The sequence below is a fragment of the Bombina bombina genome, chromosome 7, assembly GCF_027579735.1.
Source record: "Bombina bombina isolate aBomBom1 chromosome 7, aBomBom1.pri, whole genome shotgun sequence".
Lineage (NCBI taxonomy): Eukaryota > Metazoa > Chordata > Amphibia > Anura > Bombinatoridae > Bombina > Bombina bombina.
In genome coordinates this window covers 228,610,459-228,628,288 of record NC_069505.1, presented here as the reverse complement: position 1 = coordinate 228,628,288, position 17,830 = coordinate 228,610,459, and the positions used below count along the sequence as shown (strand labels likewise).

General features: G+C 39.2%; 1 protein-coding gene across 2 annotated transcripts in view; it reads left to right on the top strand.

Annotated features, from left to right (window-relative positions):
• PIK3C2A (phosphatidylinositol-4-phosphate 3-kinase catalytic subunit type 2 alpha) overlaps positions 1-17,830 on the top strand; it is a 530,626-nt gene that overhangs the window by 65,071 nt on the left and 447,725 nt on the right. For both annotated transcript variants that reach the window (XM_053720635.1, XM_053720636.1), the window contains one exon: positions 1-306. This exon is cut by the window's left edge and continues 849 nt beyond it. In XM_053720635.1, coding sequence (XP_053576610.1) covers positions 1-306 — 306 coding nt within the window. The remainder of the gene's footprint in view (positions 307-17,830) is intronic.

Sequence of the window (17,830 nt, the reverse complement as noted above, 5' to 3'; positions counted from 1 at the left end):
CTTGTACAAACTGTAGAAAAAACAGACGACATAAGTAAATTTGAGTGGCTGGATCTTGATCCGCTCAGTAAACCCAAAGTAGATAATGTGGACCTGTTCATTCACACACAGGACAGCGGATTATCTTCTAAAACAGGTGCTGAGGATCCCTGGGATGCAGTTTTATTGGAAGAAAAACCTATAAAGTCCAACAGCCCTGATAAGAAGACAAATTGTAAATCTCCTTCTGGAGTTACAGTGACTAGAAGCCATTCATTGAATATTAGACCTACACATTTACCACTGACAAAAGGCCAAACCTCAGAGGTAGGTAACATTCTAGGTTTGTTTTTTCCAATTTCATTTTGTTTTTCTGCTCTTAAATGAACAGTAAAGTCACAATTACATTTTCAGATAGAGCATGTCATTTTATAAAACTTCCCAATTTACTTCTATTCTATTTGCATTAGTCCCTTGGTATATCTTGTTGAAGAGTAAACCAAGGTGGGATCATAGGATCTCAGACGTGTGCACATCTCTTTAGCACTCTGGGAGTGGTGTTTGCAATTTTGTATAACACTACAACAAATTTGCATACTCCTGGGGTTCCTATAAGCCCACCTAGGTTTACTCTTCACCCATTTATACCAAGGGAACAAAGAAAATTTGATAATAGAAGTAAATTTGGAGGTTGTTTAAAAGGCATGTTCTATCTATACTATTAAAGGTTAATGTTGACACTTGTCTCCTTTTTAACTTGATCAACCTTCTTTTTGTGTCTTTTTTTTTTTTTTTTTTTTTTTTTTTAATCTTTGATCCTTTCCTTGAGAGCATCCTAAGGTAGACCCAGAAGCATGCACGTTTTGAGAACTGTTGTGTTTGCAACAATGATTGTAGCAATGCTAAACCTATAGCTCTCGAGACCTTTGCACACTTCTCAGCTTCTAGATATGCTGTCTTGGAAAGGAGCTAAGCTTTAACAAAAACAAACAAGAGAGATACAATTGATATAGAAGTACATTGGAAAGTGTATTTTAATTGTAGGTTCTATCTAAAATTCTAATTAATAAAAGTTTAAATCTGATTTTAATTTTACAGCTTGAGGTCAGAACCAGCATTTCCCACATTTGTTACATTTCGATAAAAATCGTTGAATTTATGCAATTGTTTTATGGCGCAGTATGGGCTACTTATAATTTTGTTTATCAATTTGAATCACTCAGTGAGTGGTTTTCTTTCATGTAATTGGCAAGAGTCCATGAGCTAGTGATGTATGGGATATACAATCCTACTAGGAGGGGCAAAGTGTTCCAAACCTCAAAATGCCTATAAATACACCCCTCACCACACCCACAATTCAGTTTTACAAACTTTGCTTCCCTATGGAGTTGGTGAAGTAAGTTTGTGCTTGATTTTCTTCTGTGATATGCGCTTCTCAGCATTTTAAAGCCCGATTCCTCTCAGAGTAGCGTTTGTCAGAGGGATGTGAAGAGAGTATCACCTATTGATTCTATGGTTTTCCTCACGGGAAATCTTTTCATAGGTTCTCTGTTATCGGTCGTAGAGATTCATCTCCTAATAATTTATATTTTGCGTTGTGCGTCATACTTGGTGCCAAATAATTAAATTATTTAAACCTCACTTCCTATATGCCTCTTGCATTTTTTTTATGCTCAGAGGGCTACGCTGTTTGCATTTTTTTCCCATTCCTGAAACTGCCATATAAGGAAATAGAAAAAACAACATATAAAGCAAAATTATCATTTACATTTTGCAAGATGTCTCAATCTGATCCTGTCTCAGAAACAACTGTTGGAACCCTGCTGCCTGATAACAGTTCTACCAAAGCTAAGTGTATCTGTTGTAAGTTAGCGGAGATTATATCGCCAGCTGTAGTATGTAACAGTTGTCATGATACGCTTTTACATGCAGATAATGTATCCATCAGTACAAGTACAATGCCTGTTGTGCCTTCAACATCTAATGTACATGATTTCCCGGTCTTTTAAAACTTCATAAAGTTGATGAATTTTCAAATGACCGACAACATACTGAATTATCCTCCTCTGAGAATCTATCTGATTCAGAAGATCCTACCTCAGATATTGACACTGACAAATCTACTTATCTCTTTAAGATGGAGTATATACGTTCCTTGTTAAAAGAGATGTTGATTACTTTGGATATTGAGGAATCTAGTCCTCTTGATACTAAAAAAAAAAGTATATTCAGTTTATAAACCTCCTGTAATTACTCCAGAGGTTTTTCCAGTTCCTGATGCAATTTCTGATGTGATTTCAAAGGAATGGGATAGGCCTGGTACTTCTTTTATTCCTTCTTCTAGGTTTAAAAGGTTGTATCCTTTGCCTGCAGCTAGATTGGAGTTTTGGGAAAAAATCCCCAAAGTTGATGGGGCTATTCCTCTGGAAGATAGTACTTATTTTAAGGATCCTTTAGATAGGAAACTTGAATCTTATCTAAGGAAAACTTATTTATTTTCTGGCTATATTCTTAGGCCTGCTATATCTATGGCTGATGTTGCAGCTGCATCAACTTTTTGGTTGGAAAGCTTAGCGCAACAGGAAACTGTTCCTGATTTGTCTAGCATTGTTCGCTTTCTTCAACATGCTAATCATTTTATCTGTTATGCTATTTTTGATATCATCAAAATTGATGTTAAATCTATGCCTTTAGCTATTTTAGCTGGAAGTGCTTTGTGGCTCAAATATTGGAATGCTAACATGGTATCTAAGTCTAGATTACTATCTTTTTTCTTTCCAAGGTAACAATTTATTTGGTTCTCAGTTGGATTCAATTATTTAAACTGTCACGGGGGGAAGGGAGTTTTTTTTGTCTCAGGATAAGAGATCTAAGGGTAAATCTAAAGCTTCTAATCGTTTTCGTTCTTTTCGACAGAATAAGGAACCGAAAGCCAATCCTTCCCCCAAAGAATCTGGTTCCAATTGGAAACCTTCTTCAAGTTGGAATAAATTCAAGCCTTTTAAGAAACCAAAGTCAGCCCCCAAGTCTGCATGAAGGTGCGGACCTCATTCCAGCTCAGCTGGTGGGGGGCAGATTAAAATTTTTCCAAAACATTTGCGCAGATTCTGTCCAAAATCAGTGGATTCAGAGTATTGTCTCTCAAGGGTATCGAATAGGATTCAGAGTAAGACCTCCTGTGAGAAGATTTTTTTTTTCTCACACGTTCCAGCAAATCCAGTGAAGGCTCAGGCTTTTCTGAAGTGTGTTTCAGATCTAGAGCTTTCAGTGGTAAATCATACCAGTTCCGTTTCAGGAACAGGGTCTGGGGTTTTATTCAAATCTATTCATTGTCCCAAAGAAAGAGTACAGGTAGCCCTCAGTTTACGCCGGGGTTAGGTTCCAGAAGGAATGGTTGTAAATCGAAACCGTTGTGTAAATTGAAACCCAGTTTATAATGTAAGTCAATGGGAAGTTAGGGAGTTAGGTTCCAGGCCCCTCTCAAAATTGACATAAGTAACACCTAATACATTATTTTTAAAGCTTTGAAATGAAGACTTTAAATGCTAAACATCATTATAAACCTAATAAAATAATCACACAACACAGAATATATAATTAAACTAAGTTAAAGGGACACTGAACCCAAAAATTTTCTTTCGTGATTCAGACAGAGCATGCAAATTTAAGCAACTTTCTAATTTACTCCTATTATCAATTTTTCTTTGTTCTCTTGCTTTCTTTAATTGAAAAAGAAGGCATTGAAGCTATTTTTTGGTTCAGAACCATGGAAAGCACTTTATTGGTAGGTGAATTTATCCACCAATCAGCAAGAACAACCCAGTGTGTTCACCAAAAAATGGGCCGGCATCTAAACTTACATTCTTGCATTTCAAATAAAGATGCCAAGAGAATGAAGAGAATTTGATAATAGGAGTAAATTAGAAAGTTGCTTAAAATTGCATGCTCTATCTGAATCACAAAAGAAAAAAATTGGGTTCAGTGTCCCTTTAAATGAACAAAAACATTTGCTAAACAGCATTATAAACCTAATAAAATCACACAACACAGACTTTACTTGAATTTTTTTGCAAACAGTTCTTTCTATACATTCCAATCTGGACTGATTTATAGACTGGGTGATCTTGTTCCTTTGCAAGCTGCTCCATAGCTCAGGTCTGGTTAAACTGATTCATTTCAGCTTGCTTGGCTTGCATATCTTTGCTGCAACACAAGCGGACAGCTCTACCTACTGGCTATTTTAATCAATGCACTGCTTCTCAATGCTTTTCAATAGCAGTCACATGACTGAAAAAAAAAAAGCTTGTTATTCTGAAACGGTGCAAATTGAACCATTGTAAACCGAGGGCCACCTGTATTAATTCAGGCTAGTTCTGGATCTGAAAATTTTGAATCATTTGTAAGAGTGCCAACTTTCAAAATGGTAACTATAAGGACTATTCTGCCTTTTGTTCAGCAAGGTCATTATATGTCCACGATAGACTTACAGGATGCATATCTTCATATTCCGATTCATCCAGAATCGGATTCTCTTTTCCAGACAAGCATTACCAATTTGTCGCTCTTCCATTTGGTCTAGCGACAGCTACAAGAATTTTTTCAAAGGTTCTCGGTGCCCTACTCTCTGTAATCAGAGAACAGGGTATTGCGGTGTTTCCTTATTTGGACGATATCTTGGTACTAGCTCAGTCTTTACATTCTGCTGAATCTCACATTAATCAACTAGTGTTGTTTCTTCAAAGACATGGTTGGAGGATCAATTTACCGAAAAGTTCTTTGATTCCTCAGACAAGGGTCACCTTTTTAGGTTTCCAGATAGATTCAGTGTCCATGACTCTGTCTCTAACAGACAAGCGACAAATAAAATTGGTTTCAGCTTGTCGAAACCTTCAGTCTGCAGCATCGGATGCAATCCCCCTTTGTTCATTTTCATATGAGACCTCTTCAGCTTTGTATGCTGAATCAATGGTGCAGGGATTGTACAAGGATATCACAATTAATATCCTTAAATCCCAATGTTCTCTCTGACTTGGTGGTTAGTTCACCATTGTATGGTTTAAGGGGCTTCTTTTGTTCGTCCAACTATATTATAGTCCGACTATAATCACAATAGATGCAAGTCTTTCAGGTTGGGGATCTCTGACAGCACAAGGGGTTTGGGAATCTCAGGAGGCGAGGTTACCAATCAATATTTTAGAACTCCGTGCTATTTTCAGGACTCTTCAGATTTGGCTTCTGTTAAAGAGAGAACCTTTCGTTTGTTTTCAGACAGACAATATCACAACTGTGGCATATGCCAATCATCAGGGTGAGACTCACAGTCCTCTAGCTATGAAAGAAGTATCTCGGATACTGTCTTGGGCGGAATCCAGCTCTTGTCTAATTTCTGCGGTACATATCCCAGGTGTAGACTATTGGGAAGCAATTATCTCAGCCGTCAGGCTTTACAACCGGGGGGAGTGGTCTCTCCATCCAGATGTGTTTTTTCGGATTGTTCAGATGTGGGGTCTTCCAGAAATAGATCTGATGGCTTCCCATCTAATCAAGAAACTTCCCAGGTACTTGTCCAGGCCCAGGGATCCTCAGATCCTCAGGCGGAGTCGGTGGATGCGTTAGCAGTCCCTTGGTTTTACCAACCTGCTTATATCTTACCGCCTCTAGTTCTTCTTCCAAGAGTGATCTCCAAGATCATCATGGAACAATCATTTTATGTTTCTGGTAGCACCAGCATGGCCTCACAGGTTCTGGTATGCGGATCTTGTCCGGATGTCCAGTTGCCAACCTTGGCCACTTCCTTTAAGATCAGACCTCCTGTCTCAAGGACCGTTTTTTCATCAGGATCTCAAATCCTTAAATTTGAACTAGGTATGGAAATTGAACGCTTAGTGCTTAGTCATAGAGGTTTCTCTGACTCAGTGATTGATACTATGTTACAGGCTTGTAAATCTGTTTCTAGGAAGATTTATTATCGAGTTTGGAAGACTTATATGTCATGGTTTTCTTCTCATAAATTCTCTTGGCATTCTTTTAGAATTCCTAGAATTTTACAGTTTCTTCAGGATGTTTTGGATAAGGGTTTGTCTGCAAGTTCCTTGAAGGGACAAATCTCTGCTCTTTCTCTTTTTATTTCACAGAAAGATTGCTAAGCTTCCTGATATTCACTGTTTTGTACAGGCTTTGGTCCGTATGAAGCCTGTCATTAAATCAATCTCTCCTCCTTGGAGTCTTTATTTGGTTTTGAAGGCTTTACAGACTCCTCCTTTTGAACCTATGCATTCTTTGGATATTAACTACTTTCTTGGAAAGTATTGTTCCTTTTGGCTATCTCTTCTGCTAGAGGAGTTTCCTAATTATCTGCTCGCTCTTGTGAGTCTCCTTTTCTGATTTTCCATCAGGATAAAGCAGCTTTGCGGACTTCAATTAAATTTTTACCTTAAGTTGTGAATTCTAACAACATTAATAGGGAAATTATTGTTCCCTCTTTTGTGTCCTAATCCTAAGAATTATTTGGAGAGATCCTTACATTCTCTGGATGTGGTAAGAGCTTTGAAATATTATGTTAAAGCTACTAAAGATTTCAGGAAGACTTCTAGTCTATTTGTTGTCTTTTCTGGTTCTAAGAAAGGTCAGAAAGCCTCTGCCATTTCCTTAGCATCTTGGTTAAAGCTTTTGAATCATCAGGCTTATTTGGAGTTGGGTCAGGCTCCACCTCAGATAATCACAGCTCATTCTACTAGATCAGTTTCCACTTTGTGGGCTTTTAAGAATGAAGCTTTTAGTTGATCAGATTAGCAAAGCAGCAACTTGGTCTTCTTTGCATACATTTACTAAATTCTTCCGTTTTGATGTATTTGCCTCTTCGGAAACAGTTTTTGGTAGAAAAGTATTTCAGGCAGCTGTTTCAGTTTGGTCCCTCCCTCACTAGTGACTCTTCTGTGGAGTTCCGCATCTTGGGCATTACTATCCTATACGTCACTAACTCATGTACGCTTGCCAATTACATGAAAGAAAACATAATTTATGTAAGAACTTACCTGATGAATTCATTTCTTTCATATTGGCAAGAGTCCATGAGACCCACCCTTTTTATGGTGGTTATGTTTTTTTGTATAAAGTACAATTATATTTCCAGTTCCTTTTTTTGATGCTTTCTACTCCTTTCTTTATCACCACACTTCTTGGCTATTCTTTAAACTGAATTGTGGGTGTGGTGAGGGGTGTATTTATAGGCATTTTGAGGTTTGGGAAACTTTGCCCCTCCTGGTAGGATTGTATATCCCATACGTCACTAGCTCATGGACTCTTGCCAATATGAAAGAAATGAATTTATCAGGTAAGTTCTTACATAAATTATGTTATAGCTCTTCTGAAATCCTATTATATTAAATGCTTTTGTGTTTTCATCATCCCTTTTAGTCATATTCAAGTCTATGGTGGTGTTAAATTTAATTTAAATTCTTATTTCTTCGGATCCTTCTTAAAGTGATTGCAAACTCTCCCCTTTTATAAAAACAAATCCGGAATGTTAATATTTTAGATGGAGTTTAATTCATCAGTTGAAACGAAGATGCTCTATAACTTACTTTTTAATGTAGATATAAAATTCAAATACCCCGTGCTCCACCGCTCACTTCAAAAGTAAATTTTTCTGTGAGCTAATGGTTTGCATTGTTCTCCAATCGACACTATAGCTACAACAAAAGTGCCTTAAGGGGAGAGCGCTAATTTGACAACAATTCAAACCATTAGCTCATAGAAAATTTGACTTTTCAAGTGGGTGGCGGAGCGTGGGCTATTTGACATAACTTTAAGATATTAATTATTCTTTGCCCAGTTTTTTCATACAAATATATAAATGTGTTTTTCTAATACTGTCAATTTTAAGAACACTAAGTGCAGAAAGTAGATATACAGTAAAGCTTTTCTGGAATAGAACACATCCCTTATTTTTTTCATTTTTGAGCTTGGTGATGGAGTAAGTATAATTATTTTCACTCTTGAGCTTGGTGATGGAGTAAGTATAGTTTTTTCACTCTTTAGCTGGGTGATTGGAAAAGTATAGTTTTTTTCTTCACTCTTGAGCTTGGTGATGGAGTAAGTATAGTTTTTTTCACTCTTGAGCTGGGTGATGGAGTAAGTATAGTTTTTTTCACTCTTGAGCTGGGTGATGGAGTAAGTATAGTTTTTTTCACTCTTGAGCTTGGTGATTAAGTATAATTTTGAGGAGAATCTTTACAACTAAACAAATGTGTTCCTTGCTACTGCAGAAATTTAAAAATCCAGATGTCGTAATAGATGGAAATGGAATGTTCCTTATTTTCAATATTTTTTTAAACTCCCGCATTCTTTGACTTTTGGCAGCTTTTTTTCTTTTTTAAGACACGATGAGTCCATGGATCATCTTAATTACTAATGGGATATTCACCTCCTGGTCAGCAGGAGGAGGCAAATAGCCCCACAGCAGAGCTTGTTAAATAGCTCCTCCCTTCCCTCCCACTCCAGTCATTCTCTTTGCCTACGTTAGTGATAGGAAGAGGTAAAGGGAGGTGTTAGAAAAGATTCTTCAATCAAGAGTTTATTATTTTTAAAGTAGTGCCAGAGTGCTGCTTTGTTCTAGGGTGTAGCCGTAATCCATATCAGTCTCTACAGTAGAGCTTTTGGTGGCTTTAAAGCAATGGGAACTTGTGGGACATAATTCTCACTGCGCCTCCCATGTTTCTTGCTGCCCTATATCCTATAGTCTGAGGTACAGCTTACTCGGCACTCTATTTCTCCACAGGTCGATGTGAGGGAGAGGAGCTCTCAAGCCTGTGTGCTGCCTTGCTGCAGGCAGAAGTTCAAGGTAAGTGCTAACTTTATTAATTTATGGGGACATCATTCACTCAGAAGAAAGTGAGCACTACATTACTATCAATCACATATTCAAGGGCTAAGATTACAGATTGGGCTCTTTATTGTGATGGGACTCGTAAACTCTTCTTGATGGAGAGGGCTATGCAACCATTTTATGCAGAGATAGGAAAGCATCTCCCTTGCACAATGGTTAACAATACTGCCTAGGTTGCTGGTTACCTGGGTTCAATGCCTAACTGATAGACAGTGTTATTTTATGAAAGGCTTTCTCCAGACGGTTTTAAAATAAAAATATATCGCACGGGAGACGGTTTCGTTTTTTTTTGCCAACGCCCACGATGAGCGGATCTTAATGTTACGTGCCACTTTCTCTGCGCTTGCATTGTTTCACTACGCCATCTTGAGTGAATTCTGCCCTAATATGAATAGTGCTTAGCACATAGGCGGATCTTAGTATGCACGCATGATTATGAGGCTCTGAGGGGTTCTCCCGGCGGTTTTTAACATTGAAATATACTGACCGGGAGATGGTTCCGTTTTTTGGCACACCCACGATGGGCAGATCTTACTGCTGAGCGCTACTTTTTCGGTGCTGATATTATGTCACTCACGGACCCATCTTGAGCTATTGAATTCATCTGCGCATTCTGCCCTAATAGGAAAAGGGCTTAGCGCATGGTCAGGCTTTACTGGAACCGGAGGAACGGTTTTCTCCTCCTGCTACGTTCCGGATCGTTGCTGCACAAATAAGGGCGAAGTAGCTCTGGTACAGAGTGCAAGTGTAGAGGTTTGAGTTAAGCCTTTTCATTGTACACATATATTTGCAATTATGTTCCATCAGTCTCCCCTTAACTGTGACTGGAATAAATCAACAATAATCTAATTCATTCTGCAGTTTCATTGTTTTTATGTTATTTTGTGTTTCTAGCACACGAAAACATATTAGGACAGATGGGCTCCTCAGCAAGGTTTAACTGAAGTGTGGTTTCCTTCTGCATTAATTGTGTACTATTTTAGTTGTTCTGCACACAAAAATATAAAGTTTCAGTTGAGAATTTAAAGAGACAGTAACGTTTTTTTATGTTACTCTTTATTAAAAGAATTTCAGCTTTTATTGTTTAATTCATCCTTTGTGTTTTAGGATGGAATAAGAACACATAAAAATTGTTACCTTTTCAAATTTAAAGAGACAGTAACGTTTTTATGTGTCAATTTTTATTAAATGTCTCTCTTCTGAACCTACTCCTAAGCACGTGCTGTTTAGGAGTCTGTTGCCTATGGTCAGTCTATGCTACAATTTTCTTCTATAAGTGTCCCACAAAAAATTTATGGCCCACATGCAGTGCTCTGCACTTCCTCTCCACTCTACCTGGATTTACTAGAGGAATTATTTTCAATAATTTAGGAAATAGAAAATTGATTCGGTTGTTGCTATTCTGAATTGTTCTTCCCTGTTACCTGAAAGAGGAAGATACTTTGGGATTATCTAAGAGAGAGAATTCTCAGACTCAGATGGAATAATATATTTCCTTTGATCCTGAGGTTGTTTTTCTTTCAGTTTATTTTTTAGCTTGTACACCTCCATTTGTTACTTTAGGAGGTTTTCACTACCCGGGGCGACTCCGACAATACCGGTGTATTCTATCCTAGTGCGTCCAGTAAGTTATAAGGAGTGAAAAAGACAGCATTCCCTATATTTAAAAAGATGTTTCCCATAGCCGACTCAGCTAAGGAGGCTGGGCAAACATTCCCTAGGGTGGAAGGAGTAGTTTCCAGCTTAGCTAAGAAAACTACTATACCCTTAGAGGATAGTTAGATTTTTCAAAGGTCCTATGGATGAAAATTAGAAAAGGGATGTACACCAGGGCTTACAATGGCAACCAACTGTGTACTTTACTGATGCGTTGTCTGATGCTATTAAGTCAGGAACTCCCCTGGATAAAATCCAGGATAGGATAAAAGCTTTCAAATTGGCTAATTCCTTTATTTCAAATTCTTCCCTTCAAGTTGCCAAAATAGGAGCATAGGTTTAAAGTTTCTTTGTTCCAGCTCACAGAGCCTTAGGGTTAGAGCCTTGTTCTACGGATGTATGCTCTAAGTCTAAGCTTTTAGCGATTCCTTACAAGGGGACATGGCTTGACGGAAATAATCTCTTTTGACATTATAAAGAATTTTTAAAAAAAAATTTGAAAAAAAATCTGGATAGCCTGCTGTTAAATTAAGGACAGCATGAAGGACATGCCCTGTTCCGGGATCGGATCTTGTAGGGGGCAGACTTTCAGTCTTCGCTCAGGCTTGAGTTTGAGATGTTCAGAATCCCTGGGCAATAGAAGATAGTGTACCAGGGATTCAAATTAGAGTTCAAAAGTTTTCCTCCCAGAGGCAGGTTTATGCTTTCAAGATTATCTGCAGATCATACAAAAGGAGTGTTCTTACACTGCATAGGAGACATCTCAGACCTGGGAATGATTGTTCCAGTTCGAATACAGGTACTGGGTCTGGGTTTTTTATACCAATCGGTTTGTGGTTCCCAAAAAAGAGGGAACCTTCAGATCACTTTTTGTATCTCAAGAGTCTAAACCGCTTTTCTTAGTGTAACATCCTTCAAGATGGAAACTATTTGTTCCATTTTCCCCTTGATCCAAGAGGGTCAATTTATGACAACAGTGGCAAAGGCTCTGGGAGCGCTGTTGGCTGTGCTTTGGTTGCGGGGCATTGCAGTAGCGTCCTATCTGGACGACATTCTAGTCCAGGCGCCATCCTTACAACTAGCAAGATTTCACTCGGACATGGTGTTATCCTTCCCGTGGTCTCACGGGTGGAAGGAAAATTTGGGAAAGCATTCCTTAGTCCCAAGCACAAGGGTAACTTTCTTAGGAACCATAATAGATTCCTTATCAATGAAGACTTTTCTGGCAGAATGTCAGGAAATCAGAGATTATCGATACTTGTCTAGTCATTCAGTCCACTCCTTGGCCTTCAGTGGCTCAGTGCATGGAGGTAATCGGGCTAATGGTGGCGGCAATGGTCATCATCCATTTGCTTGGTTCTCAGACCTCTGCAGTTAAGCATGCTCAGGCAATGGATCGGAGATTATACAGATTTGTCTCCTCGAATACTACTGGAGCAGGAGACAAGGGATTCTCTTCAGTGGTGGTTGTCTCTGGATCATCTCTCCCAAGGAAACTTCTTTCGCAGACCATCTTGTGTGATTGTGACAACAGATGCCAGCCTTCTAGGGTGGGGAGCAGTCTGAGGCTTCCTAAGGGCTCAGGGGGGGTTGGACTCTGCCAGAGTCTGTTCTTCCTAAAAAACATTCTGGAGCTGAGAGCGATCTACAATGTTCTTCTGGCCTGGCCTTGTTTCGGTCCAGTTTATCAGGTTCCAGTCGATCAAAATGACGTCAGTGGCTTACCTCAATCATCAGGGAGGAACGAGGAGTTCCTTGGCGATGACAGAGGTATCCAAAATACTTCAGTGGGCGGAGGCCCATTCTTGTTGCCTGTTGGCGAGCTACATCCCAGGGGTGGATTATTTGGGAGGCAGATTTCCTGAGCAGGCAGCCCTTTCATCCAGGGGAGTGGGAATGCCATCCGGAAGTGTTCTCCAGATTTTTTCCTCCGTTTGGTTTTCTTTCTCGGGCCATTGCTCGAATCAGGCAGGAGAGGGCTTCGGTGATCCTCATAGCACCGACTTTGCCTTGTAGGATTTGGTATGCAGATCTGGTGGACATTTCATCTCTGCCACCTTGGAGACTTCTGTTGAGGAAGGACCTTCTAATTCAATTGCCCCTCCTTCACTCAAATTTGGTTTATCTGAAACTGACTGCTTGGAGATTGAACACTTATTATCCAAGTGGGGTTTTTCTGACTCAGTCATTGTGACCATGATTCAGGCTTGAAAGCCTGTTACTAGTCACATTTCTCATAGGATATGGCGTAAATATCTCTATTGGTGTGAATCCATGGGCTACTCATGGAGTAGATAGGATTTCTAGAATTTTGTCTTTTCTTCAAGAGGGTTTGGAGGAAGGTTTATCGTCAAGTTCCCTAACGGGTAAAAACTCTTTTCTCTATTTTGTTACACAAGCGTCTGGTAGATGTCCCAGATGTACAACTTTTTTTGTCAGGCCTTGGTCAGGATCAGGCCTGTGTTCATACCAGTTACTCCTCCATGGAATCTGAATTTAGTTTTCAGAGTTCTTCAAGGGCCTCCGTTTGAGCCTATTCTTTCCTTTAGATATTGAGTTGTTATCTTGGAAAATTTTATTTCTTGTTGCTATTTCTTCTGTTTGGACAGTGTCAGAGCTCTCTGCATTTCAGTATGAGTCTCCTTATCTTATTTCCATTTAAATAAAGTCGTTTTACGTACTAAATTAGGATTTCTTCCTAAGGTTGTTTCTGATCGTAACATTAATCAGGTTGTTCTTTTATTGTGTCCTAATCATTTTTCTCAGAAGGAACGACTTCTGTTCAATTTGGACGTGGTCCGTGCTTTACAGTTTTACCTGCAGGTGACTTAGGACTGTCGTCAGTCTTCTTTGTTTGTGGTTTTCTCAGGAAAACGCAAGGGACAGAAAGCTATGGCTACTTCTCTTTCTTTTTGGCTGAAGAGTATCTTACGTTTTGCATACGAGACTGCTGGACAGCAGCCTCCAGAGAGAGTTACAGCTCATTACATGAGGGCTGTTGCTTCCTCATGGACGTTCAAAAATGAAGCTTTTGTGGAACTTGGTCCTCTCTTCACAGTTTTTCACAGTTTTACTAGTTTGACACTTTTGTCTCAGCTGAGGCCGCTTTTGGGAGAAAGGTTCTTCAAGCAGTGTTGCCTTCCGTTTAGGTTCCCTGTCTTGTCCCTCCCGTATCATCTGTGTACTCTAGCTTGGGTATTGAATCCCATTAGTAATTAAGATGATCCGTGGACTCTTCATGTCTTAAAAAAGAAAAGAAAATTTATGCTCACCTGATAAATGTATTTTTTTGACACGATGAGACTATGGCCCGCCCTGTTCTTGTAAGACAGGTTGTGGGTTATTGTAAACCTCAGACGCCTCTGCGCCTTGGCTTTTCCTTTCTCTTTTTAACTTCGGTTGAATGACTGGAGTGGGAGGGAAGGGAGGAGCTATTTAACAGCTCTGCTGTGGTGCTCTTTGCCTCCTCCTGCTGACCAGGAGGTGAATATCCCATTAGTAATTAAGATAATCCGTGGACTCATCGTGTCAAAAAATAAATAAATGTATCAGGTAAGCATAAATTTTCTTTTTCTTTGAAAAATACAGAAGGTGCGTAATAATTTGTCATAAGCAATATAAAAATCCAGACACTTATTATGCAAGGGTGGTCAAATATATACCATCAAAATCAGCAGTTCAACGTTTTATTTTATTTAAAGGGACACTCAAGTCAAAATTAAAATTTCATGATTCAGAAAGAGCAGCAATTTTAAATAACTTTCCAATTTACTTCCATTAACAAAATGTGCACAGTCTTTTTGTATTTACACTGTTTGTCACCAGCTCTTACTGAGTGGAAATAGAAATAACTGAAATTTGTCTTGCATTGTCTCTTTGTGGTGCATTTGTTGATTATGCAAATTTACTGTATTAACTAGTCCATTAAAGGGTCAGTTAAGTCATAATTAGACATTCTTGATTTAGGTAGAACATACAATTTTAAACAACTTTCCAATTTACTTCTATTATTTAATTTGCTTCCTTCTTTTCTTATCCTTTGCTTAAAGGTTTATCTAGGAAAGCTCAGGAGCAGCAAATAACCTTGATTCTAGCTGCTGATTGGTGGCTGCATATATATATACTGATTGTCATTGACTAACCCATGTGTTCAGTTATAAACAAGTAGTGCATTGCTGCTCCTTCAACAATGATACCAAGACAATGAAGCAAAGTTGATAATAGAAGTAAACAGGAATGTTGTTTAAAATATGTTCTACCTAAATCTTGAAAGAAACATTTTGCGTTTCATGTCCCTTTAAAGGGACAATATACACCATTTTTCATTTAACTGCATGTAATAGACACTACTATAAAGAATAAGAATATGCACAGATGCTGATCTAAAAATCCAGTATAAAACCTTTTAAAAACTTACTTAGAAGCTCCCAGATAAGCACTGTTGAAAAGGTTACTGGAACACCCACTGCAAGTGGTTCTATAGAAAAAAGAGAAGACACTCCCCCTCTCCTTCCTCTGCATATGAAAAGACTCTTTACACAAACCGTAGCAAACTGGAGTAGGTATACATCAGTATTTTCCTAAAACTTTGGGGCTTGGCTAGGATTTTGAAAATCGGCGCAATGTTATTTAAATGTTATTTAAAAAAAAAAAAGCAAAACTATACTTTTTCTTAAAACACCGTGAGTCCATGGATCATCAATTACTGTTGGGAATATCACCCCTGGCCAGCAGGAGGAGGCAAAGAGTACCACAGCAGAGCTGTTAAAGGGATAGTAAACACCAAAAATGTTATTGTTTAAAAAGATAGATAATCCTTTTATTTACCATTCCCCAGTTTTACATAACCAACATATACTTTTTACCTCTGATTACCTTGTATCTAAGCTTCTGTTGACTGCCTCCTTATCTCAAATCTTTTGACAGACTTGCATTTCAGCCAATTAGTGCTGACTCTTAAATAACTTCTTGTGCATAAGCACAGTGTTATCTATATGAAACACGTGAACTAACTCCCTCTAGCCGTGAAAAAGTGTCAAATGCGAGGCGGCCTTCAAGGGCTTAGAAATTAGCATATGAGCCTACCTAGGTTTATCTTTCAACTAAGAATACCAAGAGAACCAAGAAATTTGATGATAAAAGTAAATTAGAAGTTGTTTAAAATTACATGCCCTATCTAAATCATGAAAGTTTAATTTGGACTTTACTGTCCCTTTAAGCATTACTCACCTTCCCACAACCCCCAGTCATTCTCTTTGCCTTCAGTGCAAGGAAGAGGGGAAGTTATAGGTGTCTAAGATTCTTCTATCAAGATTTTTTTTTTATTTTGAAGCCAGGGCAGGATTGTTCTGATCTTCCATCACAATATGGGTCTAGCTGTACTCCACGTTAGTCTTTTCAGCAGGGCTGTGGTAGCTTTAAAGCAGTTAGGAAAACGCAGTGAGGCTAACGCTACAAGTTCCTAACACATTGCTGCCCTCTCTCAGAATGCCAAAGTAGGCTTACTCTGTACATTTCTTTTATCCTAGGTCTCTGTGAGGAGTGACTTCCCCTCATACCAGGGGAACAGTCTCTTCTGCAGGACAGCCTATATCACAGGTAAGGGCCAATTTTATTCCTTGGAGTATCAAGGGACACTGGCACTTTAAGCAGCTTGTAATTCATGCTGCAATATAAAGAAAACATTGGGACGTTTTAGTTTGATCCTAGTAGGGATCTATATTGGGCAGATTAGCAGGCACTGGGCTAGTGCTTTGGCACTACAGGGTTAATACCCGGCTCATTGGTAGCTCAGTTTATTTCTCCTGGCTCCGGTGTCAAGGACTGTGTAGACCGACCTTGTGCTTATGATTTTAGGCAAGAAATATTTGCCATTTAAAATTTTAAAGATGGCCGCCGTGACCGCTTCGGTCTTGAAAGAGAGATGGTCCTTTTTGCTGTGGCGGCAGTCAGAGCGTGCGCTTTCTAGCGCATATTACAGAAGAATCCGGAGTGGTGACTCATAAAGTTACCAGCTTCGGCATCGGATATATCCGACTTTGCTTTCTCTTGGTTCTAGGGGGTTCCGGTTCGGTGACGATCCCTTTCTAACCTGTTTAGGCAGAATCCTGGTCATCTGGTGCGGGTAGGCACCTCAGCAGTTAGCTGAAGTATAGTGGGTGCCAACATAGGGGCGTTATGTCTGTATTCTAGTCAATAAAAATTTTTAAAAATTATTTTGCCTTAAAGAGACGGTGTCAAATTTCAATTTTTTGTGTGAGTGCTTTTTGACACTGTTATTTGCAAATGGAAAAAGAGGCATTGCCATCTGTTGAATGCAAGCTTTGTTTAAGCAACCATGTAGAACCCCCTCTTCCTTTTTGTTCTTCTGGTATTGAAATAACTTTATTTTACAAGGATATACTTTTTGATTCTGAGCCACCATTCTCTAAGGCTGACGCTGTTCAGGTTTCTCCTGTATCAGAAATGCTGCAGCTTTCTCCTCAAGCGTCCCAATCTTTTTCATCTTTACATGCAGTGCCCTGCGGTTCCTCTCATGCTCCTGGAGGAGTTAATTTGCAGAAATTGCTGCCCAGGTATCATCTGCGGCATTATCTGCTATTCCCATGCTTCAGGGAAGACGCAAGAGGATGTTTTAGGATTCAGTGAGTAAGGTTTCTGATCCAGTTTTGGCTAACCAAGTTGCTCTTTCTCAGAAGTCTAAGGATGAAGACACGTCGGTAGCCTCTGTGGGTAAAATCTCAGATTCTGACAGTAATTCCTTCTTCTGATGCTGAAGTTGTATCCTTCAGATTTAAGCTGGAACACCTCCGTATGTTGTTAGAGGTTTTGGCTACTCTTGACGACTTCGATACGACTGTCTTAGTCAACCCTAAAATATCTAGCAAAGTCCTTTGACTTATGGTCTGCGGTGGAGGTATTTCCTGTACCGGACCGTGCTTCAGAGTTTATTGCACAGGAGTGGGAGAAGCCTGGAATCCCTTTCTCTCCATCTTCAATTTCAAAAAGGTGTTTTCCAGTGGCTGACTCTATTAAGGAGTCGTGGCAGACGGTTCCCAAGGTGGAAGGAGCGATCTCCTCTTTGGCTAAGAGAACCACTATTCCCATAGAGGATAGTTGTTCGTTTAAGGAAAAGCTGGAACCCTTACTAAAAAGAAAGTGTGTTCATCAGGGTCTCCAATGGCAACCTGCAGTGTGTATTGCCACTATGACCAGTGCAGCAGCCTACTTGTTTGATGCATTGTCTCTATTCATGCGGAAACTCCCTTGGAGGAGATCCAGGACAGGATTAAGGCTCTTTAAATTAGC